The 25,498-nt window shown below is 42.7% G+C and overlaps 1 protein-coding gene and 1 pseudogene across 1 annotated transcript in view; both read right to left on the bottom strand.

The window, feature by feature from the left end:
* ZSWIM6 (zinc finger SWIM-type containing 6) overlaps positions 1-22,109 on the bottom strand; it is a 213,151-nt gene extending 191,042 nt beyond the window's left edge. The window contains exon 1 of the mRNA XM_024247222.3: positions 21,443-22,109. Within this exon, the coding sequence (XP_024102990.3) occupies positions 21,443-22,094 (652 nt within the window). The 5' untranslated portion in view covers positions 22,095-22,109. The remainder of the gene's footprint in view (positions 1-21,442) is intronic.
* On the bottom strand, positions 1,966-21,570 carry LOC129059412 (ATP-dependent RNA helicase DDX25-like; annotated as a pseudogene).
* Positions 22,110-25,498: the final 3,389 nt, after the last annotated feature.

Raw genomic sequence — 25,498 nt, 5'->3', positions numbered from 1 at the left:
TAACTTGGTCATAAAATGCAGAGCTTACTCAGCATTTCAGCAATTGTATAGCATAGGTAGATTTTTACATGGTACTTCTATAAATCAGATAACCAAAACATGTACCTTAATAAGTTAAAGTGCTAAAATTATTGTGAGTTATATAGACTTCCTAAGCTTTTAACTTGTGCCCAGTCTACACAGAAAGCTGCAAATGCTACAGGCAGATCCAGCTATGGAATAAAGTTGAACACGCAGGCAGTTCACTAATTTGAGCAGGGATAAGTACGATGGCAGCAGGAATGAGGTCACAAGAAGGCATGAAGACATTCAAAAGACCATTCCTGGATGCTGCCTGGAAAGATAACCTTTCCTCATCAGCAAACAGAAGAGTTTCCTAAAACAAAGTGGGGAAAGCACACTTTAAGGCTTGCTCTAAGAGTTAGGTCTTTAAGCTACAATTTGGTAGTAAGAGAATGTCTACAGCATCTGCTGAATGTATCTACAGGGCTGCCAACACAATCCACAAGAACTCGAAGTTGCACCTTCCAGTAACTGAGGTGTGTGCACCTCTACTGCATCACACAGCTTGTTATACTCATCTCTCTCTGAAGGATGTCCTACACATATTGCCCCAGTCTCCCACTAAAATCGAGAAAATGGTAATTGTTTCAAGTCAAAGTATTTATGTCACTAAATGTTGTGACTGAAATTATTTGTAAACGTCCAACAAAGAAAAAGTCAGCCTCAACTGAGTGTAGTATCAGCTCCAAGGAGTAAGAAGGTACTATATCGTAAATAGGTTATACATCCATTACTACTTATCAAGGAGAAAAAAATAAAACATACACATTCAGAAGTAGTGAAACACTGCTCAGAGGTCAGGCCACTATATTTGAATGGTATCACAGACTAAGGAGGACTGTCAATGACACATGTGCAAAAAGACAAGCTGCCTCTAGCAACACTTGGAAAACAAAGTACAACATGATCCCACTAGAGAGCTGGGAGACCTAGGTGTTCAAGTCTAGCACAGACTTCCCAGATGCTCCTGACAAGTGACTTAACATATCTGTTTCCTCAGCCCTAGAATGTTAGAATACCTTCTCCTCAAAGTTGTTATGAGAGCTAGAAATCATGCTTGTAAAGCACAGAACTGGTACTACCCAAAAGGTGGTCAATATGTTGAGCTGCAACAATATAAAATGGCAAATAAATATGTTTCAAATGAGAGCTCATCCCAATCCTCATCCCAAACAAGATATTGAAACATTTCAGGTTTCTCCAAGACCACTTTGAGACAGAAATGACTTTTATGTGGCAGATCATTCTACCCTGCTACTTATGTTAACTTGAGGAAGCAAAGATTAAAAACAAACTGAAAAAAAAGCTCAAGCATAAGCAAGAATGCACAGATCAACAGATAGGGAAAAAAAAAAGTTCAGGTAGACTTGCTATGGCCCACAGTGACCCTGCACATGAGCTCCAAGGTCAGTGCCTTGCCCCCATGACCAAACACAGTTGCTCATCCAAGAGAACTGACAAGACAGAAAAGAAGAGAACTGACCTATGCATGTGAGCAAAAGAGAGTCTCCTGCTCTAACTACACACCTACCACCATCTTGCAATCTTTGGCTGCAAACAGGACTGTTTGGTTTTTCCCTGTAATACATGCCAAACTGAATGTATTAGAGACTATGTCATAAAAATCCACATTCTAAGACAACTGACCTTGATAAAGTACTTACTGTAATTAAAATAGCATACCGTTTCTTAAACTTGGATTCTAAGAAAGTGCCTCTAACCATAAAGGTGAATGCAAGTGTACCTTTGGAAAATCTGGGAGTGGCCCAAAGTAGCCAAAAACACAAAACTAGACTGTATTTTTCAAACTGCCATATTCTTTGTGTGATGGGTGTGAAGCAATACACAGATGGAACCACTGAATAAAAGCAATGCCTCCTCCTGGAGAGTTATGAAAAGACACCACTTCCTTCATCCATTTATTCAACAAACTTTTATTGAGAGACAACTATGTGCAAATGGTTGTACTGGTAGCCATGGATACAAACACATGTACATATACATACTCACACACATATTTACAGTTTCTGCCCTCCTGGAGCCTACAATCTCATGGGAGAGGACAATCCAAAAAAGAAAAATCACACAAAAAACTATGATTAGGATTCAAAGGAGGTAATTTGTTGCCAGGATTATTTCTCTGAGCCAAGATGACAATTAGGGCATGAACCAAGCACAGTAGAGCATTCTAGACAGAAAAAAGAACATAGGCAAAGGCAGGTAGGAGGGCAGCCTGGACACATCTGAAAGGCAAGGGAGGACATTGTGCAGAAGGTGGCTGAGGGTCCAGGCCAGACCATGCTGGGCCTTGTACACCCATGAATGCCTTCAGGCCTCTGAACAAAGGGACGCCACTGAAGGTTCTGCACAGGGTAGGTATGGACAACATCATCCTGGCTGCAATATAGATTCTGAGAGCTGAGCCCTGCCTGTCTAAAGTTTGCAAGCTGATTAACACTCTTATACATACACAAAGTCCACTCTTACACATGCATGTGTGTACAAACATAGCATATAAAATTTTTTTAATGGCGCTCTATGGTACAAATTAGAAGTGCAGAAAGATACTAACAGGTCAGAAAGGGGGGAAATGCATGATGTGATGGCTAATCCAGTCTAAACTTCACTGAAAATATTAAACTGTGACAGCAAAAATAGAATGTGGAATAGGTAGTCTGGGTCGTATCACCACAACTTTCCAAGGCAAGGACTTATGAGAAAACCCAAAAATACAATTGAAAAAAACACAAGTAAGATTTCAGTTCATAATAAGCCCTTAAAATTTTATTTGAAATTATTTTTCTGAATAATTTATTTGTAAATCTTTAAATTGGGGGAAATGCTAACCAACTCTCTTCATTTATTAATGAAAGTTTCCAAAAGAAGGGAATGTAGATCTTAGTACAGTCATATGACATAAGGAATGCACAAACATAAATCTAAGAGTTGTTCTATTTTCTTCCATCTTCCACTTGCCATGGTACATATTCAGGGAAGCCTGGAAACTAAACCCTAAGTTGATGGGGTCAGCCCACAACTGTCCATTCTACACATGAATAACATAGAATTGATTTTACCTGTCCCTTTTCCATTTTCAGGCGAATTCTAGAGTTTCAAGTGAAGACAAAAATTCATTAGTCACTAGGGTCAAAAACAAGGGAGAAATTAAGACATTAAGGCATGATACACCTCGATGAATAAAACATGCTCCATTTAGCTGCACTAGATCAGGCAACAATTATAATAAACTATTAACAAAAATAAATCCGTGGATAGAGAAATTTGTGTTTTAATGGTAATGAGACAGATTTTTTTAAAACAATGTTTCCTTTCTCTAATTATGAAATCAATATGATTACAGAGTTTTTGAAAAATACAGAAAACTAGAAGAAAATAATAAATGAAGGAAATTAGGTAAAACTGGAGCAATGTGTAACAATGTATTTCCCTTTTGTGTACTATTTAGAATTCAAATACTTTCATGTATTCCCATGTGAGCCTCTTAGCAGCCTTATGACAGAGGTGATAAAGGTATAATTAGTCCCATTTTATAAGGACTTGAGGAAGTTCAGGGCCAGTAAGTGTCCTGCCTAGAGGCACACGGATAGTAAGACAAGACGCCTCCTAATGGCTCAGATATCTTCCCCAAGCTCCTCACCATTTGATTAGCAAATGATACATTACTTGAGTACAAGTATCTAAAATGAAAGCAGTACCTGTGAACATCAATCTAAGACTGCTAAAACAATACAACTTCGGATAAGAACATAAAATTTACCTATCTTTAAATTGAGAAAAAAAAAGTCAGGGGTGGTGACATCAAACCCATGGAGACTGAGAATCTCTTAACTGCTTCCTTTTGGTCCGAATAGCCCAGACAGAAATGTATCTCCTATATGAAAGATTAAGGAGAGCCCACTGATGGAGACCAGAAATAAGCCAAAGGTCACCTTTCAATCCCAAAAAACACCACCTTCCCTCTCTTACTCTCTCCCTACACACATAAGTGCACATAGGGCACAATTCTAAACTGATTTGTATCTTGCCCTCTTCCTTCTGAGAAACAAGATGTATGGCTAGGGTAACCATAGACTTTATTATCCAAACTGGAACACTTGTACGAGTGAAAGAGGTAACTGTATAGGAAAAGAGACATAAGCCAAGACTGACTGGACAAATGGGAACAGGTGGTCACGCAATATTTGGATAACCCATCCCTCTCATGGGCCAAGCACTGAGAGTAGAGCCCTATTGTTAAATTATTGTTCAGAAAACTGCTCTGGTGTACCCCATGTTATGCAAATTCAGTCTTAAGCAAATTCTACCTCAAGAGAAAGTCATCAGCATTTTGGAGACCAGTGTAGCAAACCATTCCTATTAATTAGACAGTGTCATTTCACAATGTGTAAGATCTTGTGGGATATTCTGAAGTTATATGTGTTTTTTTGCATATCATCTGTGAGAGGGAGAGTTTTTAAAAACTAAATTTAGTTATACCAATTTCTTCTAAAAATGAAACATCAAATAGAAGGAAAAAGCAATCACTTAATCCCACAAAGGCATTTATAATTCAAAATTATTTTTCTAGGTAACCCAAAAGTACTGTTCTATGTGGGAATATTCAAGTTACTTTCTGTTTAGAAGTTGGAATCATCTAATAAATAAATTGCTTTCAGAATAGCTTTTGGCCTGATGCTACTATTAGCAAGTTAACAAGCTTAAAGAAAAGGTCTCGTCAAATGAGAAGAAAAAAAAGAAACCCTACACGGTATTTGGAGAAATATATTGATGACAAACCCAGTACTGAAAACCAGCCTACTTATCCAGCAGTCATATTCCTATTCACCTTCCTCAAAGACTAAGTCACAGCAATTCAGATTCAGAAAATCAAATAGAAATTAGAAACTGGAGCTATCTTTTTCAATTAAGAGAATTTCATGAGGACACCCACAGGACGGGCATATACTCTAAGGCTATCATTCATTCAAGTGACATTTCAATGTCTACTGTGCATATAATGCACTGGCACTGTTAATACAGTAGTTGGCTGTTCTAGATTTAAAATTTGCCAGAATTTTTTTTCAAACTAGCAGATTCATCTTTCACTCCAAAAAAAGACTTTGTATTTAAATGCTCTGTAATTCTCACCCCAAAAAAACAAGACTAGAAATATCTGCTAAACAATGATAAATTCAAAATGAATATTCCATAACAGTGTATGGTATTTTTACATCTGTTAGCACTCTATATTTTGATTTAATTTGATTAGACAACTGATGCTTCCTCCATCAAAGATGCTTAGAAATCTACAATCCTACAAAGGATATTCTGATTTCTCATTTAAAAAAACTGTCCCTCATTTTCTCCGATTTTTACATTAACGATGAGTTCCACAGTTGTGTTCTCAAATTTGGAAAAGATCATGCATCAGGCGAGGGTCAGTCTCCACAACAATCCCTTACAGAAAGTCTACCCACATTCACTGGAGAGACAGAATGCCCCTCTATCTAGAAAGGAGGCCAGATTATCTAAATGGATCTGGTTTACTATTACAGATTTTTATTAAGAAACAGTATGAATCTAAGACATAGAATGTTTTAGGATTATTAAATAAGGCTTCCTGAAAGAGTTGGGTTCAAAGCTCAATTCTAAGACAAGGGAAACAAAAGAGGAAGAGAAAATTAATTGTTGCACAATTGTAAAGGATCGAAGAGGAAAACAGCAACTCATGAATTTTTAAACTAGCAGTTTAAACGTGGTAAAGCCAATAAATCCCTAAAACGACCCTAAAATAGACTGTCATATACTGAACTTTTACAGATTACTTTCTGAACTATAATGTTTCCTATCTTTAACAGGAAGTATGAAGGGGGAAAATCAAGATGTGAAAAGTTTTTATACAAGAATATTAAATAAGCATCCCAATGAAGTATAAATACCTGAATGGAGGTAGGGGTGAGAACTCTCTATATCTAAATATGGCTACATGAATTTTTTGTTTTTCAGAGCTTAATCCACCATGGCTTAATCCACTATCACCAAGACTCATCATACGTATGCTATTTTAAAAATACGAACTATATTCTTTTCTTTTTAAATCTTGCTTTTTTTTTTTTTTTTGAGACAGTCTCACTCTGTTGCCCAGGCTGGAGGGCAGTGGCATGATCTCAGCTCACTGCAAGCTCCACCTCCTGGGCTGACACCATTCTCCTGCCTCAGCCTCCCAAGTAGCTGGGACTACAGGCGCCCGCCACCACGCCCGGCTAATTTTTTGTGTTTTTAGTAGAGACGGGGTTTCACCATGTTAGCCAGGATGGTCTCGATCTCCTGACCTCGTGATCCACCTGCCTCAGCCTCCCAAAGTGCTGGGATTACAGGCGTGAGCCACCATGCCTGGCCCAAATCTTGCTTTTTTTTAATTCAAAAAGATCACATGCTTAACCTCAACTTGGTTTCAAAAATACTTCAGGTCTTAAAACTAAGGGTACTATGACACTTATTTTGCCATTTGTGAGTTTCACGTCGAAAAGTGGACTTTTTCAGCATGAAAACTTTTCAAAATTCACCAGGACATTCTATCATAAATTAGGATATTTTCACAAACAATACAGTTTTCTCTTTAATATTCTATATTTTCCATTTCTTCCACGTCTTTGTGGTCCAGATGCTTAAAGTTGAAGTGGTCCTGGATTTTCATAAGCACACCCAGCTTATTTGCTTCAATAATGTTGTAGGTGAGGCCTTTTTCTCCTAAAGCTGTCCTGTCCCCCCTATGCACTAGAGGTAGGTCTCATAGTCTGGCTCCTCTGCTTGGTTTACAGGGGGATCCAAGTTCACAACAATGGTGACTTGCTTCACATCAATCCCTCCAGTGCAAACATTTGTTGTTATGAGAAACTTCTCATCCTAAAACTTCCGAATGACGGAAACTCACTGCTCCATGGTCAGCTCTCCACTTAACAAAGACACCTGGTGGCCAGCCTGCATCATCTCCATGATCAACCACTTGGCATTTCAATGAGTCTGACAGAAGATGATGGCCTAGCCAATGGTGATGCCACCATAAATGTTGCACAGAGCTTGGTATTTGTCTTTCCTGTTCTTGCACAATACATAATACTGCCAGATGTTGTTCAAGGTCAGCTCCTCTTTGCGTAACTTGGTAATTTAGGGATGGGTACAATTCACTCAGCAAAATGCCACACGGAGTAGCTGTGAGCTACTGAAACAAATTCAGACCCAATTATGTAACAGTAAATTTTGAATAAACTCATAGTTACTATTATATCACCAATTGTTGTCTAACACATCTAAAATATAAACTACAAAAAATTTTAATAAAAATAGTGAAAACCTTGAATGAAACTTGAATCTGTACTTTTTAAAAAAATTCATCCATTTTAAAATAAAAGTACTTTGCTACAAATTGTTAAAATGAATAGAGTATTTTAAAGGCTTTTTCCCCCACTGTAGTAGTCGTTATTGAAAGCAAAAATGCAATACAATCCAGGCCTTTGGAATTTCCTGCTATTTATGAAACAGCTTAAACAAAATGCTTCTTTAATAAGTTGCTAAGGGAGATCCATGAAAACTGCAAAGAAACTGCTCTGACAAGTTCTAATAAGGAAAGTCATCTGAGCACTTTGCTTATAAAAACTCTAAACAGCACTAATCAAACTACCTACTGGGCTTTGGTTTTAATAAGGCATGTTAAGCTAGAGCTCACATCAATTTACATGACTCACCTAAACGTAAATTGCATTAAAGATACAAAAGGTAGTCTCTTACCTACTAACATCCAGTACTTTACAATGTTCTATGCATCATATTAAATTATACATATACACAGATCTAGAGAGATACATTGATATCAATAGGTCAGTTGACAATCTATCTCCAGGCCACTTTTGAATTATCTACTATAACCTCTAACTACAGAAAGATTACATTATGATATAGTTCAATGAACTTGATATTCTATCCCCAAGATATTCACTATGCTTCCTAATAATTCAGCAAACTACCCAACTTGCTCTCATCCAAAATGTAAGAATCTGTTTTAAGATTTAAGAATGTGGGCCAGGCACGGTGGCTACCACCTGTAATCCCAGCACTTTGGGAGGCAGAGATGGGTGGATCACCTGAGGTCAGGAGTTCGAGACCAGCCTGGCCAACATGGTGAAACTCCGTTTCTACTAAAATACACAAATTAGCTGGGTGTGGTGATGGGCACCTGTAATCCCAGCTACTCGGGAGGCTGAGGCAGGAGAATCACTTGAACCCGGGAGGTGGAGGTTGCAGTGAGCTGAGATCGCGCCACTGCACTCCAGTCTGGGCCACAGAGCGACACTCCATTTCAAAAAAAAAAAAAAAAGATGTAAGAATGTAAATAAACTCTAAAACATCTGCCTTCTGTCGTATACTAGACCAAGCAATTCACCTTTCACTAAATCCCCCAACATAAGCTTTCTTATTTCCATAAGAGTAAATTCAGCAGAATTCATCCAATAACTACCTGAAAGATAATGTAAAGAAAATCAATTTGATTCCATTTCTAGTTATTTGGGCCAATTAGTTTGTGTTACCTTAAGAACGGTGTCAGATCATTGCACTACTAAACGTTATCCTGCCATCTGATGGATTTAAGAACATTACACAAGAACATTACACCACTACTCATCGGCTAAGCGAATAATCATCAGCGTTTCTGTTTGTATTCAGTGTAGCTCATGGTACACCACAAATCATCCCCAACATGCCCTCAGCTTTTCTATGTACCTTTATAGAAAGAATACAATTACTATTCTTACTAAAGTCCCTTCCAAAGATACAAATTCACCTTGTGACATTTTTCTTTCCAAAATTACTCAAGAACAAATACAACATATTTACAGATAGCCAAGTTCTTAAATTCATATATGCATCCAAAAACTTTAAACTCAATTTGCAAACACAATCTACATAACACTGGTTCTAGGGTGTATAGAATCTAGACCCAGATATTAATATTTCAACTAAAACCTAGCTGCTCCCCACAAAAATGAATAGTAAGTTTTAAATATATTACTAGAGTATTAACCAAATCTAAACACACACAAATGAGTTAGCCAAGAGAACAGGGATAACTGTAGGAAAAACAGTATGTGTTTCTTTTTAATGTCTGATGGCACCTATAATTATATAAACTAATTCAGACTCCACAACTTCAACAGCTACAGCAATTTTAAGAACCCCCGAGGCATAGTAAATAAATCAGGCAAATTTCACACCTCTTGGTGGCACCACAAAATGAAAAGTATTGAGCTGGATTACATGTCTGACCTGACAAGACAATTCTTAAATCTTCCTCCTACCTAAAATAAACTATACATTACATGTTTCAAGATTTATGTACGGCTACTATTAAAGATCAATTACTTCTAAAAACATGTACATCCTATTTCAGGAAAAATAAAACCAAATACAGTACCACAGCACAGAATATGTCTGAAATTTAGTTTTGTTTGATATCTGAAAGTTAAGTTTTTGACATTTACCAGCAGTCTCACAACATGCTGGCCCTGTGCCATCATGGCCTGGTGCCAGCCTGATGTAGGGCCATGCTAAAAATAGCAGCCAAGCAGCAGCTGTAACACATAGGTCCTTCTCACCTCAACTTTATTTCCCTAAAGAGTGACTGGAGGAAGAGGGGGACAACTGGAGGGAATGAGGGAAATGGAATATACTCTCAGTTGGTATTATTTATCTTTTCTGATTTGTCTTTTCTACCACACACTCCTTTCTCCCCCCCTTCCCTCACCCCATCCCCAAGAAAGGAAAGGACAGAGGAAGAGAAGAAAGAGAATGAGGGAAGAAAGGAAAGAAAGAAAGAAAATAAACTGGAGCTGTGAGGCAAGTTGGGTTCAGAGCCTTCTGCACCTGCTGCCCTCAAGTCTCACTTGATTCTACCCTGCCATCATCACAAAACAGCCATTGGTCATTTCAGTCATCAGCTTTACCACTGTCTAGAGAAAAGTATAAACCACAATCCTGAAAAGACTGGCTAGGTCACTGGGCTGAAGATATATCAGACAAAAATTACATAAGTGATATTTGGGGGAAGAAGGGAAGAAGAACTGTAAAAATGGCATCAAGAATACAAAATCCTGGCCAGGCACAGTGACTCACACCTGTAATCCCAACACTCTGGGAGGCCAAGGCGGATGGATCACCTGAGGGCAAGAGTTCCAGACCAGCCTGGCCAACATGGTGAAACCCCATCTCTACTAAAAATACAAAAAATTAGCCAGGCGTGGTGGCACGTGCCTGTAATCCCAGCTTCTCAGGAGGCTGAGGCACAAGAATCACTTTAGCCCAGGAAATGGAGATTGGAGACTGCAGTGAGCCAAGATTGCACCACTGCACTCCAGCCTGGGTGACAACAGAGACACTCTTGTCTCACCAAAAAAAAAAAAAAAAAAAAAAAGTCCAAAGTCTTAACGATAAGGAAACTTGCAGAACACTAAAAAACAAAGTCATAAAGGAACAGGGCTAACATATAACATATTTAAAAGTTTGCTCACATAAAACAACCAGATTACAAACACGGTATTTGGGTTTTAGAATCTTATTTTATGACAAGTACTTATTATAAAAATCACGACAATCTTCTTTGTAGAAATGAGTTAATAGAAAAGGTAGCAGCAGGAGTAAAGGTTCAGCATGACCAGGCCTCTACCAACAAAGACCAATAGCCACACCAGAAAAGACTCCAGGTATGCCCCTTACACCTAAATTACAGAATCCCTACACAGTACTACACTCATAAAAATGCTAGTAACTGTCAGCAAACATTTATCACATACAACCTGGCGTATACAAAATTCTAATCTGTACTGATTGTAATTACGTAAGAGAATTTAAAACTTGCTTTTGTGGACTTATTCTACATGCTATCTTCTTATGTATATTTTCTCTATAAACTCTTCCAACATTGGAGATCTGATACCAACTAACAATGAAAAATACTTTAAGTAAACAGACTCTTAAGTAAGGCAGGAATAGGGAACCAGTCACCTGTGTTTTAAGTACATTAATTCACTAAATCAGCTTCCAATGTATCTGATCAGCTTATTCAGTTAGTAAGAGTTTAAATGTACTGACAGGTTCTACTGCATCCTTCCAATTAACATCAGTGTTCAGGAATTGCACAGATAAAACTCTATCTTTCAAAGAATGTCAAATCTCTTTAACAGCAACAAGAAATAATATAATTGTAACATTTTAAAGGACCTTAAAATGAGATATTTAATTTCTCAAATATACTTTGAAAACCTAACTTTGCTGCATATATACGATTGGATCTAACCTGCAAGTTAATTTCTCTTTCAAAACTTAACATCTCATAGAAGATGATCAAAATCACCCAACACAACCATCCTCCAAAGCTGAAATTCATTCCTAAAAGACATTTTTTTTAATGTAGTAGTTTTTCAAGTAAAATTTTATATTGCACAACAATGTAAATGTACTTAACACTGCTGAACCACACACATAAAAATGGTTAAGATGGTCAATATTATAGTATGTCCATTTTAAGACAACCAAAATGTTTTTAAATCCTAATATGTGTAAATATCCTTATGATTTTTAAGTAAATCCTCTCAATTGGAAAAAAGTAACATTTTAAAATCATACCTATAATCACAATTTAAAATCCAAGCCACTGTGGAAGTCACTCTAGAAAGTAGCAACACACTGTAAACCTAAACCTTCTAGAATAGGTAATGATGATGCATCATGGACAGTATTGCTTGAGCACCAACCAAAGAGGCTGCATGTGTCTGGCTCTGTTTTTAACAGCAACAAAAGTTATTTCTACTTTTTTCCCTGTGTTTCGGTTTCCTCATCTGTAAAATAGAAATAATAATGGTCCCTAACTCATATGGCTGTTAAGAAATACATAAAGGAAATGAGGGAAGTGGAATACACTCTCAGTAGGTCTTACTTACCTTTTCTGATTATATTCTAGGGCAGTATTTGGCACCTGGTTAAGTGCTATGAAATGTTAGTTGTTATTACTCTTACTATTAGTAAATGTTGTAGAAGTCTTAAGAGTCTCACCATAAATCACGCCCAGCTGATTCAGTGAAGAACTGCCCCAAGTCATACAAAAAGGCTTTAAAGGCCGGGTGTGGTGACTCACACCTGAATCCTAGCATTTTAGGAGGCTGAGGTGCGTGGATCACTTGAGGTCAGGAGTGCAAGACTAGCCTGGCCAACATGGTGAAACCTACTAAAAATACAAAAGTTAGCCGGGCGTCATGGCGCATGTCTGTAATCCCAGCTACTCAGGAAACGGAGGCAAGAGAATCGCTTGAACCCGGGAGGCAGAGGCTGCAGTGAGCTGAGATTGCACCACTGCACTCCAGCCTGGGCAACAAAGGGAGACCCCATCTCAAAAAAAAAAAACAAAAAAACAAACAAAAAAAAGGTTACAGAGAGTACTACAGTTTGGAAGCCACATCATTTATGTGAAAGAAGTACGTGTATGTATAGGTACATCCCGAAGGATTATGTGTATACTATTTACTGGTGAAGGAGGAGGAGGCACGTTGACAAAAACAATAAATTATATTTTAAAAACCTGGTCAAATACAAACAATACTGGAGAAGTTTTCATATATATACTAAGTTGAGAGCAAACTTCTGTTGTTCTATATTAGCACTTCAAACTTTCAGTAAATTCTTTATTATATGGGTATATGTATACACTCATGTAACAGCAAGTCCTCCACTTAATGCCATCAATAGGTTCTTGGAAACCGACTTTAATCAAAATGACATATTACAAAACCAATTTATCATAGGCTAATTGACATAAACAGTAATTTCCTATGGCATATTTCTGGTCACAAAAACATCAAACTTCTAAATAAAGACCACAACACTTCTAATACCAAACATTGAAATGAATGTGAGATGTACATACATTTTACGACAATTAATAAAAACAAGATAATTCTTCACCCAGTTATTCCAGTTCAAGGTAGCAGGTGGCCAGAGCCTGTCCCAGCAGCTCAGGGAGAAAGGCAGGAACCCACCCTGGATGGGATGCCACCCCCATTGTAGGGCACACTCACACACACCCACATTCATTCAGACTGGGGCCATTTAGATGGGACAATCTGCCTTAAGGTGCACATCTTTGGGATGTAGGAGGAAACCAGAGTACCCAAAGAAAACTCATGTAGACATAGGCCAACCATGCAAACTCTACCCAAGATAATGGCCCTGGCCAGAATTGACGTTTTTATTTTCTCATCAATGATATAGTGATACAATGTTATTCAAGGACTTGCTGTATAATCATACAGCTGTAATACAGTTTTGTAGTTAACAATCCTTTTTCTGAACTTTAATCTCAAACATTACTACGATTTCCAAATATCCACAAATGTTTTACACTAGCATGAATTGAGCATGCTAGAACCACTACAGCACTGCAGCCATTAGAATTTAGCCTGAAACTAAAATGCTATCTAGGAATACATTTATTAACATTCAATAAATGTTAGCCAAATAACCTCTCCAAAGAGTTCAATTCACATTCAAGAATATGCTTGTTTTGATTTCGGAGACTACCAAACTAAGACACGGCCCAAACAGTAGGAAAAATACGCAACACAGCTTTGCCATTTCCTATGCCATTCTAAACAATTTACTCAACATGTCTGGGCCTCAGTTTTCTTACCAGGAAAATGGGAAAAACTGAAATTGAAGTTATCTTTTTATCTCTAACATCTCCATAGCTCCATTAGTAGATAACAACTACAATGCAAGAGTATTTTATTTACAAAAATACCTTTCATCTTTCAGCATATTTTAAGAAGAAATAAACTGTGGATCTGTACAGAGGGATCACTGAAATATGCATGTGGTTACAACATTCAAATTATATCTGGGTTAATTTGTCTCCTTTTCTGTTCACCTATGGACATCATCACATATATCTATTTGTAGACATATATACACACATATATTAGCTGACACAAAATTAGTTAAGTGAATTCCGCAGACATAAAACATTTAGCATACTCAAGCAACAGTTTACTATCAGCTGCAAGTCAATCTTTCAATCAGCTGAAAGTTCAAAATGACAAGGAATTTTGCACTGTATTGTCTCTGAAGCTTGCTTTAGCGATCTTTTCTAGATGAAAAAAAATAAGGAAGTGTCCTATTTTTAAAGAACTGAAAAGCAAGTACAAAGCATATTCTTAAAGGAACACAGGGCACTGAAAGCAAAAACTGAAAAGACAACCAAGTTTTTATCTAACAGACACACTTTACTTTTGAGATCTGGGTAGGATTGACAAACAAAACGTCTCTTCACAAGACAAGACTCAGTAACACTTTTCTCCAAATTATCATTTGATACTGATTTTTTCAAAGCAGATGCATTTAAAGAGGGAAACAGTTCGTGGTTTTGAACTTAAAGTAATCCCCAAATATTTACATGTTAAAAAATTAATAAACCGCAAAAACTAAATTAGCCTTTTTGTTGTGACAAAGCACTATTTTAAAAATTATACCACGGTAATTTGAAAGGTAGCTAAAAATGGTTTTGTGGGTTTCATACTATTTACTACCTTTTTAAAAACACCTGTCTATAACCCACTTTGTTTCTAAGATATTTATACTTACCTATAATCTTTCATTTTTAGGATATTTGTGCTCTTAAATATAACAGTTTAAGTCAACAACAGTTTGAGTTTAATGATTGCCCCTATAAAAATTTCTAACACTAAATGAGTTCGTTTTATCATATGTATATGTAAGCATGCTTCTTAAAATAAAGGTACCAAATTTATTTTGCCTCAGTGAAGAAAATTTACAGTCTAACACAAAAAAAATATAAAGCATGTGGAAATAGTACAGATCCAGTCGTGTGTTTTTTTTTTTTTGAGACAGGTTTTCACTCTGTCACCCAGGCTGGAGTACAGTGGTACAATCTCGGCTCACTGCAGCCTGCAGCCTCCACCTCCCAGGTTCAAGCAATTCTCCTGCCTCAGCCTCCTGAGTAGCTGGGATTACAGGGGTGTACCACTACGCCCAGCTAATTTTTGCATTTTAGTAGAGATAGGGTTTCACCATGTTGCCTAGGCTGGTCTCATGTGATTTTTCAAACGGACAACTCTTATAAAACAAAACATGTCATTCCTACACTGCCTATCACTGACCATATTACTAGCTGAAATCACACATTCTTAACTAAACCGTGAATATGAGTGTAAGCAGAAAGAGATGCTGGTCCGCATCTTTCCATATGAAACATTCATAGGGTTAGAATTGAGACAGGAATTGATTATCCATTGTAGAAAAAAAAGAGGCCCAGGATAAAAATCTTAAAAATCAGTGAGGACATACTTACGACAATAATGACTTAAACTGTTCAATTAATTGCAATAATTCTATTAAAGGACATGTTCCAAGGGCATCCTGATGTTTCTAAAAAGGCAGGCATCAGTCTCACATCCGCAAAATAGATGAAACTCAATGCAAACTGGAAAAAAAATAATGAGGATAGCCTTTTCAATCCAAGGGTGTACTTGTAACACAACTGAGTTGCAAGAAATTAAAGACTTTAGAAAGAGTGAAAATGTTTGCTTAACCCAAATCCGCCATTTTCACCTTCCATTATTGTCACTGTCTCTTGAACATTTTAGATTTTCTCAATGGAGCAATATTATCCTTCAGAGAACTAAGTATGATAACAAATTCCAAGTATTCCTAAAACTGAAAATTTAACTTCCTTCGGAACAACGCTAAGGACCTATCAAATACTGAAATACTTTCAAAAATCACTTACATAAATCAAACATCTCAACTCACACAAAAGAACAATAAAAAATACCTATGCAACTGGTTTCAAAATGTATTGTGTATTTCTTTATTAATCAAAAGGCAGAAAAAGGGTAGGATCTGACATAAAATTAGTCTATATTAACCTTGAAAAAGCATTCAATGAAATGTACTATCATCAATAAACAAGCATCCAATTTTCAATGTGCATTCAGAATCATCTTTATTTAGTGATCTGTAAAGAAAAATCAAAATATTCAAAACCAATAAATTATCTGACGGAAATTTGTACCCATCTTAATTCTAATAATGTTCTTTTACTGCTTTGCCACCCCCACAAAAAAAAAAAACACAAAACTTTAAGTTATGAATCTGAAAAGAGTGTAAGAATGTATTTACCAGAATGTTAAGTGGAATGCTGGGAGATATTCTTTTCTCCCAAAAGTAAATAGAAAAAAAGGCCAATTAAAAGGCCATTCCTTTTAAAATGTGTCTCCTTCCTTCAGAAAGGACCTTCACACACACTCAAGCACACACACACACGCGAACACACCAAAACAAATACTATAAATTAAAAACTCAAGGATTTTTCTAAGTTTATTACAAAAATATATGCCTCTAGTTTTAAGAAAAACCCAACCATAAAATAGGCATAAAGTAAAAAGTTAAAGTCCCCCCCAAAAACCTTGACCATTCACTTAACTGCCTTTCTCGAAAAATACCCATACTTCCAAGATTGCTTGTGTAGCCTTACAGACATTTTTATGCATCTATATGCAAGTCTTTTTGTTTTAAACACAAATTGCAGCATACTATATGAAGTTTTTAACTTGTTTTTAAATATTCTGGTCATCTTTCCTTGTCAGTATATATAAATCTAATTCATCTTTTCATAGTTGCATAGTACTCCATTGAGTATTTCTTAGACACTTCCCTTCTGTAGAAATGTAGGTTAACTCCAGCTTTTTACTCTTGCAAACCACACTGCAATGATCATCACTATACAGAACATCATTATACACTAATATCAGTATTATCTATAGGATAAATTCCTTAAAAAGACAGAAAAAGATGGTGTCAAGCAGCAGCGTAGGCAGAATCCTTTTTCCCAAATCTCTTCAACCAATTCTGGGTATTGTCTTTTTAGTCTTCACCAATGTGGTAGAAGAAAATGGCATCTCATTTTTATTTGCATCTTTTTTTTTTTTTTTTTTGAGACAGAGTCTCACTCTGTCACCCAGGCTGAAGCGCAGTGGTGCGATCTCGGCTCACTGTAACGTCTGCTTCCTGGATTCAAACGATTCTCCTGCCCCAGCCTCCCGAGTGGCTGCGATTACAGGCGCCCGCAACCGCTCTGGCTAATTTTTGTATTTTTAGTAGAGATGAGGTTTCGCCCTGTTGGCCGGGCTGGTCTCTAACCCCTGACCTCAGGTGATCCACCCACTTCGGCCTCCCAAAGTGCTGGGATTACAGGCATGAGCCATCACGCCCAGCCTATTTGCATCTCTTTATGTAAGAATGAAGATGAGTATGTTTACTGGCCATCTACATGTCTTCCTCTCTGAAATGTGTTGCCCATTTTCCTATTGGGTTATCCATGTCTCTTCTTGACAATTTTTGTAAGTTTTCTACCAACCTTTGGTCCAATGTGCTGTAAATATTTGGCCCAATTAACTGCTAAATTTGATTTGTAGTGTTTTCAGCCCTACAGAAAGTTTTTTTTTTTTTTTTCCTCTTGAGACAGCCTCAGTCTGTTGCGCAGGCTGGAGTGTGCAATGATGCGATCTCAGTTCACTGCAACCTCTGCTTCCCGGGTTCAAGCCATCCTTCTGCCTCAGCCTCCCAAGTAGCTGAGATTACAGGCATGTGCCACGATGCCTAATTTTTGTATTTTTTGGTAGAGACAGGGATTTGCCATGTTGGCCAGGCTGCTCTCGAATTCCTGACCTTAAATGATCCGCCCACCTCAGCTTCCCAAAGTACTGGGATTACAAGCGCGAGTCACTGCACCCAGCCCTTTTTTATTTTTATCCAATTAAATTTATCTATCTTTTCTAAGTTCGAGTTTCAGGTCATACCAGGGAAGCTCTTCGCCAGACAATAACTTGGGGAAATTTTTTTTTATGTAACTTCTAAATCATTACTTAAATGTCGATAATACTTATACACCAGCACCTGCAGAGACAGCTCCCTTCCAATATCAACATCAATTTTTTTTTTCTTTTTTGAGATGGAGTCTTACTCCGACACCCAGGCTGGAGTGCAGTGGTACGATCTTGGCTCATTGTAACCTCCGCCTCCTGGGCTCAAGTGATCCTTCCACCTCAGCCTCCCAAGTAGCTGGGACCACAGATGTGTGCCACCATGCCTGGCTAAGTTTTTCTATTTTTGGTAGGGACAGGGTTTCACCACGTTGCCCAGTCTGGTCTAGAACTTCTGAGCTCAAGCAATCCACCCACCTCAACCTCCCAAAGTTCGGGGATTACAGGTGTGAGCCACTGTGCCCGGCAATATAAATTACTTAACAAAAAAAAGCCAACCACTCTTTCTCTAAAACTTTCCTATAATCAACTGATGGGCAAGCTCTGTGCCAATTAAATATTGCTTACAACTACTATAACAAAGGTTTAATTTTTTCCCTTAAATTTCTTTTTAAAATATAGAAGTAGAGAAATAGTAACTACCAATAGGTTTAATTTCTAACAAACCCTTCAATCCTTAAACTATCAACAGCATAAATGTAAAATAAAGTCCAACAACTAGATTTTCCCTATTGTAGCTATAATTTAGTCATCTCTACAAAAGTCAATGAATACTTTCTGTACACTTGTAATTTTGCAATACCAGAAAACTGCTTTATGGTGCTACCAACAAAGTATTCCGTTCTTTTCCATTTTAAGAAACTGAAACAAACAAAAGCATTCTACTTCAAATCAAAACTATAAAATAAGCCTTTCAAGTTAGCATATCAATTCAAACCACTACTTGAAGCTAAATTAAATGGTTAATCTAGCCACCCTCTCTCTGTTCCCCATAAAGGGAGGTGGGAGGAACCCTGATCATAAGTGTTCTATCTCACAGTGCCAGCTGCCAGGCATTTAACAGCCTTCCATCTCTAAAGCTGACTGGCACAACAAGTAATACAACTTGGAAGTTAAGGCAAATGGCAGAACTCAGAGGCGAAAAAAGAATATTTTCCACAATTTGTATAGCACTTGTTTAGCACGTATGTGTTTCTGAAGTGGTGGTCAACTCTTCAAACTACACGAGAAACATCACACCACTTCACGTCAACCACTGCCAATTCCATTCAGTGGCCTCCTTCCCCTTTGGGGACTATTCAAAAAGTTACTATTTTCTTTTACAACTACTCACCCAGGCCTCTTCCACTGATGAAAGCAGGCAAAGCCCACGCTGTGTGTCTGTCTCCTAGAGAAGATTGCCTCTTTTATTTATCGCCCCTTGGCTTTATTTTCACAGTGAATTCCTGGCTTAAATGCAATCAGCCAAGAAACCCTCCCTATGTGCTCTCCTGTCATTCCTCATTGCTTGCAAGCAGAGTCAAGCACAGAGAGAGGGGAAAAAAAAAAAACAAAACTCTCAACATTGCCAGCCAAGCCATAAAAATTCGCGGACTCTAGTTTGTTATACTGAGAAGCCACAGATGTGCTTCCATCCATCGCTAACCGGCAGGAAACAGACAAACAAAAAAAAGGTATAACTTGAAAGAATGTTAATTAGATTTGTTTTAAGGAAAAAAGGATAGATGAACAGCCTCAAAAGCTAAACCCCCTCTAGACAGAAGGAAAGAGTGCCCAACATAGAAAAGGCAACACTGGGGGCTGCCTTTGGAAATAAATGACCATGCAGAAAATCACGTTTGCAGATTGCATTAGAATTCAAATTAACCAGACAGGATTAAAACAAATCGTAATTCTTTCTTGGGGCCCCTATCCAGACCCCCACCCCACTCCCAAAGAAAAGAAGGATAAAAGGAACTGACTACAGAAAAAGAAAAAGGATTAAGTTAACAATCAAAGAGATAGAGATGCGTCCAAATCTATCCCCATTCATTCGGTGCCGGATTCACCATGCTACAATTTCAAGTACACTAACATGGGAGGGGGTCAGAAAATATGCCATTTGCAATCAGGAGAAAAAAATGGGAAGTTTCACTACAGCATTATTCTTTTCAGTCTGGCTCAAACATTCCCATCGCTATGGCTGAAAAAGATCTGGACAGGCGAAAAAGAACATTTTGGGGGAGGGGGAACAGGAGACGCTTTTAAACTAAGGTATTTGAGAAAACTCTCAGGATCTGTCAGAGAAAGGAGGGCTGTGCAGCTCTAAATCACGAGTCCTTCTCTCGCCTTTGTCAAATATCTTCTACTTTACAAGCCCTGAAAAGAAATAAAGAAACTCTTTTGTTTGGTTTCTCCTTTTCGGAGGGTGACAGAAAACTGAAAAGGGCACAAATAAACCTGAAAATGAGAACAAAGTGCTGGGTCGTGCGGGGCTGCCGCGCCGCGGGGACGCGGGAGCGGCCGCCTAGCCCTCTGCCTCGCGCTCCTGCAGCCCGCTCGCCTCTTATGCTGCAAGCGGCAAATCCGCAACTGCTGACCGCGGCTCGCCCGGGGCACCACGACCTGACCACACAGCGCAAACAAAACTCGGGCGGCGGGGCACAAGGGCTGTGCCGCGGCCCGCACAGGGGCGTCTGGAGGCAGCTCCAGAGAAAAGGGAAGCGCGAGCGGCTCCTCCTCGGGCTCGCGCCCTTTAATTAGGGGGCGTCCTCCGGGCGAGATGTCCCTCCGGAGACGGAGTCTGGTCCGCCGCCACCTCCCCTCTGCGCCGCTTGGAGACTGAGGAGGCGCAAAGAAAAGGACATTTAAACCCCGGGCGGCCAGTGGAGCTCGCCCGGGCCAGAAGCCACAGCGACACGGGAGCGCCGCGGCCGCTCGCCCGTCGGAGCCCTGGGAGGAGCGGCCACCGAGCGGCTTTAAGCGTATTCCCCTCCCCTCAAATCGCGTGGGGCGGGGGCCAGAAAGAAAAAGGAGCAAGCGACAGGCAGTGGGAGATGGGGGGAGCGCCGAGCGGCCGGGCCGCGGCCGGCATTGTCTGCGGCCCGCGCCCCCTCCCCCGCCCCGCACAGCCCCGCCACACACACCCTCGCGGGAGGCCGGCCGTCCGCCCGCGCCTTTGTCCACATCCAGCCCCGAAACCGGCGAACAGCCCTCCAGGATGTGCTCCCCGGAGGAGGGCGGGGAGGGGAGCGCGGGCCGGGGGCGCGGAGCCCGCGGAGGGGCGCGTCCTGCTGATTCATTTCCCACTCTCGCTGGCCCGTCCGGGGCGACGGGGGGGCAGGGAAGGGAGGGAGGAAATGGGCGCTCCGCTCAGAAGGACCATCCGGACCAGTGAGAACACCCGCAGGGGTGCGGGCGCGCGCGGAACTAGGGGCTGTCCGCAAGAGAGAAGCGGGCGGCCCCCCACCCAGGGACTGACGGACGGACAGACGGCTCCCGGCTGCCCCGTGACTCACCGACTTGCAGGACGTTGTCTACGCAGCCGCTTTCCAACAGCGCGATGCCCCGGCGGAAGGGAAGCCGCGTCTCGTCGCCGCCGTCCGCCGCCCCGGCAGGCCCCACCGACGGGGCCCCGGCCCCTGCGGCGGCGGCGGCGGCGGCGGCGGCGGCGGCCGAGGTGGCGGCCGGGGAAGACGAGGAGCCGCCGCCGCCGCCGCCGCCGCCCGCGCCGCCGCCCGCGCCGCCGGGGCCGCCGCTGTCGTCGCCGGGGCCGCCCGCGGCGCCGCCGCCGGTGTTGAAGGACGAGTACATGCAGATCTCCCGCTCGCTGCGGGGGAAGGACCAATAGACTATGCGGCGCTGCACCGGCTCCGGGATGCGCTCAAAGCGCTCCTCCACGCGCTGGAACGGCCACTTCTCCGCCACCCTGCGCGCCGCGATGTCCAGCAGTGACTCGGGGCTCTGGGTCTTGCCCGGCGGCAGCAACCCTAGCGCCGCACCGCCCCCGCACGCCGCCGCCGCCGCGCCACCCGCCCGCGGGCCCGGCCGACAGGCAGAGCTGTAGCCGCCACCCGCGCCGCCGCCGCCGCTGCTGCCCCCGCCGCCGCCGCCGCCCGGCCGGCAGCAAAGCCGTTTCGCGGGAGGAGGCTGCTGTCCGCGCTCCGCCATGACCGCGCCGCTTCTAACCCGACAGCGGAAGTGCTGGGACCCTATAAACGGCACTAGGAAGCGCGACACGCACACGCCGTCGCGACGCCACGATGCCATCTAGGGCCCGCCGCTCCTTGTATGGGCACAAGAGGTGGGGCCTCCGCTGTGACGCAGAGGCTGGGGCGGGGCTCCGATAGGGGGAACCTAGGGCCGGGGGCGGGGCCTATGCAAATCACTGGGCTGAAACATAAATAGAGCGCTTGGCGGACACGGGGGTGGCGGGGGCGGGCCGTTTTGGTGCCTGGTGGGTTGTGAGAATGTCAGGCTGCTGTGACGCGGGGGGGGCGGGGCTCAGGCGGGGTTCCCGTGGGAGGGGGCGGGCCGCCGGGCCCGGCCTGAGGTAGGTGGGTCTCTGCGCTCCCTGCCTACCCCACTTCCCCCTCCAGTTCTCAGCCTCTCTTTGAAGTCCGAGAAGTGAGGATGCGCCTCGTGGGTCGCAGCGGGGAGGAAAGGGGAGAAGAGGGGGTGAGCGAAGGGGAGGGTTCCGAGCTAAATGGAGGGCGGGGCCCACGGGCCGATGCCCCACCCCCCCGTCCCCCTGCCCTTCGGGGGAAAAGCCTCTGGGCGGAGGAGGCGCTTTCAAAACAAAGAAATGCGGCTTGGAGCCCGGGGGTCGCGGGTGGAGAGGAAGGCGGAGGAGGCGCGGCCGAACCCGAGCGCCTGCCAGCTTCCGTTCCAGCCGGTGCAGGGGAGCTCTCCCCACCACCCGCCGAAGCTGCGGCGGGGAAGGGGGAGGATGGCTGCGTTCGGCGGCGGCTTTCCACTTCACTTTTGCAGACCTGGTGTGGAAGGAGCGCGCCCGCTCTGCTACCCCGCGTGGCTGCAGTGCGCCCATCTCCGAGCCCCGCGTCCGTTCTGTCCCGGCTGCAGGGCTGTGCCCGAAAACACTCAGAGCGATCGGAACGTGCCCAGCAGCCGCGCGACCCGCGTCCAGAGCCGGCTGCCACCGTCCCGCCCTCGCTGCCTCAGCCCCTCCGGCCAGGAAACCGACCCGCCCGCTAGGCGTTGAGGAGCTCCGACCGCCCTTGTCGGTCGCGCGGACGAGGCCCCGCTCCGGGCCGGGGTTTCTCCCGCTCGGGGTGGAATGCAGCCCGGGCTGTGGGTTTAGCAGACACACCTTTGTGAGTACACACGCCGCAGGGGCGCGCGCAAGCCCCACGGGAGCGCGCACACACCGCCCAGCCGGCGACAGACGGCGGCTTCGGGCGCACTTGGGTCTGCGGCCCGGCTCCCACCCCGGCGCCCGGCTGCGCGGAGTCCAGGCGCTCGGGAGGTGCGCCGCGCTCTCAGTCGCCTTGGCGGCGCCCGCAGGGCCAGTCCCCTCGGGTCCGGGCAGCGTAGGGGTGGACCAGGGAGAGCGAGCGCAGAGCGCAGCTCGCTGGTGCCTGGACGCGGGCGAAGGCGGAGAAGCGAGTCCCTCTCTGAACCCGGAGCCCTGCGGACATTGTTCGCGCTCCACAGAGCTCGGTCAAATCTGCGTCCAAGCCGCAGACTTAATTACCGCGTCGGAGACATGCTTCCTCCCAGCCCCACCTTCTGTTTTTACTGTAAACAGTGGTGCTGATCCGCTCCCATTGTTGGAGATAAACTCTATCTCCTTTGACACTTTCGCATCTTTTAAGGTTATTGGCTGCTCCCCACCCGCCTGCCTCGCAGCCTGGATTTAAAGGGATAGCGCGCTTAGGCGTTTTAAAGAAAATCGCCCATTCGGGGCCGAGGCCCCGGAAACCTCGAGCTACACAGTGGGCCTTCACAAGTCCCAGGCTGCAGGTCCCTGGGGTCGGGACGCTGGCCGACTTTCCACAGCTGCCTTACTTGTTAGGAAAATTTTTGTGACATTATGTTTTTGTATATCCGTCCGTTATTTTTCTGGGCACTTCTTTCATGTCTAGGAAAAAGCCTGTGCGGAAAGCTGGAAGATCTTTATGGGCAAGTAGAGGGGGAAGTCTCTTTCAGGGGTTTCATTTCTAGATCTCTTTAAAAATAAGAATAATCTTAAAATTGTATAAAACATAGGTATAGGAGACAGTAAGTTTAAAAGTAAAACACAAGTTGGGCTCTATTCTGTTCAGAAATTCATGATACGACTTAGGCTTGTATAATGTGTAGATTAGCAAGCATTTTCACACATAAACACATAGAATCACTGAACTGGAAAGTCAGCGATGACAAAACTGGTACCCCCAGACAGGATAAATGACTCATTCAGGGTCATAGGGGTTGTTAGTAGAAGAGATTAATTCACATTGAACAGGAAAATAGGTACCTTTGGAGGTGCCTAACTTTTAGAGCTTTCGTTATTATAACGAGCAAGAGACTGGATTTAAGGCACCTTCGTTTGCTGGAGGGATCTATTACAAGCTCTCTAATTCAGAGACAAATGAGGAGCCACCAGCTCAGCCTGACCCAGCCGGCCCTCCCTGCACTCTCTGGCGCTGATTACTGACTCCCTCTTGAACTGGCCCCCTCTCTGAGTTTCCCGGAATTCTGCCATCCCTCCAGTGTCTCCAACTCCTCTTTTCCCTACCTCTTTTTTGTTTATCTTCCTTCAAACTGTTTAATGTACACCCTGCCTTGCAGCCTATCACGGTCCTCTTCATTTTGGATGATCCACCACTTGGAGAGTTTCCACCACCCACCATATAACCAACCGTTTCCTACAGTATCATCTCCCTCTCTGGCTCACGTATTTCTTCCTGGTGGCCAGCTCACTTTTCCATCACCACCAGGATGCCCACGGCCACCTCAAACCCAAAGAACCACCTTTCCCTAGAATCCAGGTTCTCTTCTTTCCTTATATTTTTGATACTGTTGCCACCTGTTCCCAGGGCCCCAAGCTTTTTCCTCTGCCTTTGCCTCTTTCCTGCAACTCCCACAGTTGACTTGTATTGTCTATCCCAGCCCCTCTGGCTGCTCACAGTCAGTTATTCCTCCTCTTCACTCTGCAGGAGCCTCCTCCCTGGTGTGTCTGTATAGCCTTTCCTCCTCCAAATCATCCTCCACCCAGCTGCTGTGCTTCCTAAAGTACATTTCGGATTGTGTCACCCTCCTGCTCAAGTCCCTTTAAATGGCTCTCTGCTGCCTACTGGAAGAAATCCAAACTCAGATCTGATCTTGACCAAACCCAACTTTTCAGCCTTGCCTCCCACTAAAACCCAACGGAACATTTCCCAGTTCCCCAGCAGGAATTCTGTTATGTCCCAACAGGACTTCTCCACCCCACACATTTGCTCAAGATGTTCCTGCTGCCTGAAATGTCTCTCCCTTCCCTTGCAACCTGTCAAATTCCTAACCTTCCTACAAGGATTTGCTCAAATCCCACTTCCTCTGGGAAAACCCACCTGGATGTGTGATCTCTCTCT

Source organism: Pongo abelii, chromosome 4 (assembly GCF_028885655.2).
Source record: "Pongo abelii isolate AG06213 chromosome 4, NHGRI_mPonAbe1-v2.0_pri, whole genome shotgun sequence".
In the NCBI taxonomy this organism is placed as follows: Eukaryota; Metazoa; Chordata; class Mammalia; order Primates; family Hominidae; genus Pongo; species Pongo abelii.
The sequence above is the reverse complement of the archived record's forward strand: the minus strand, read 5'-3'. Positions and strand labels throughout refer to the sequence as shown.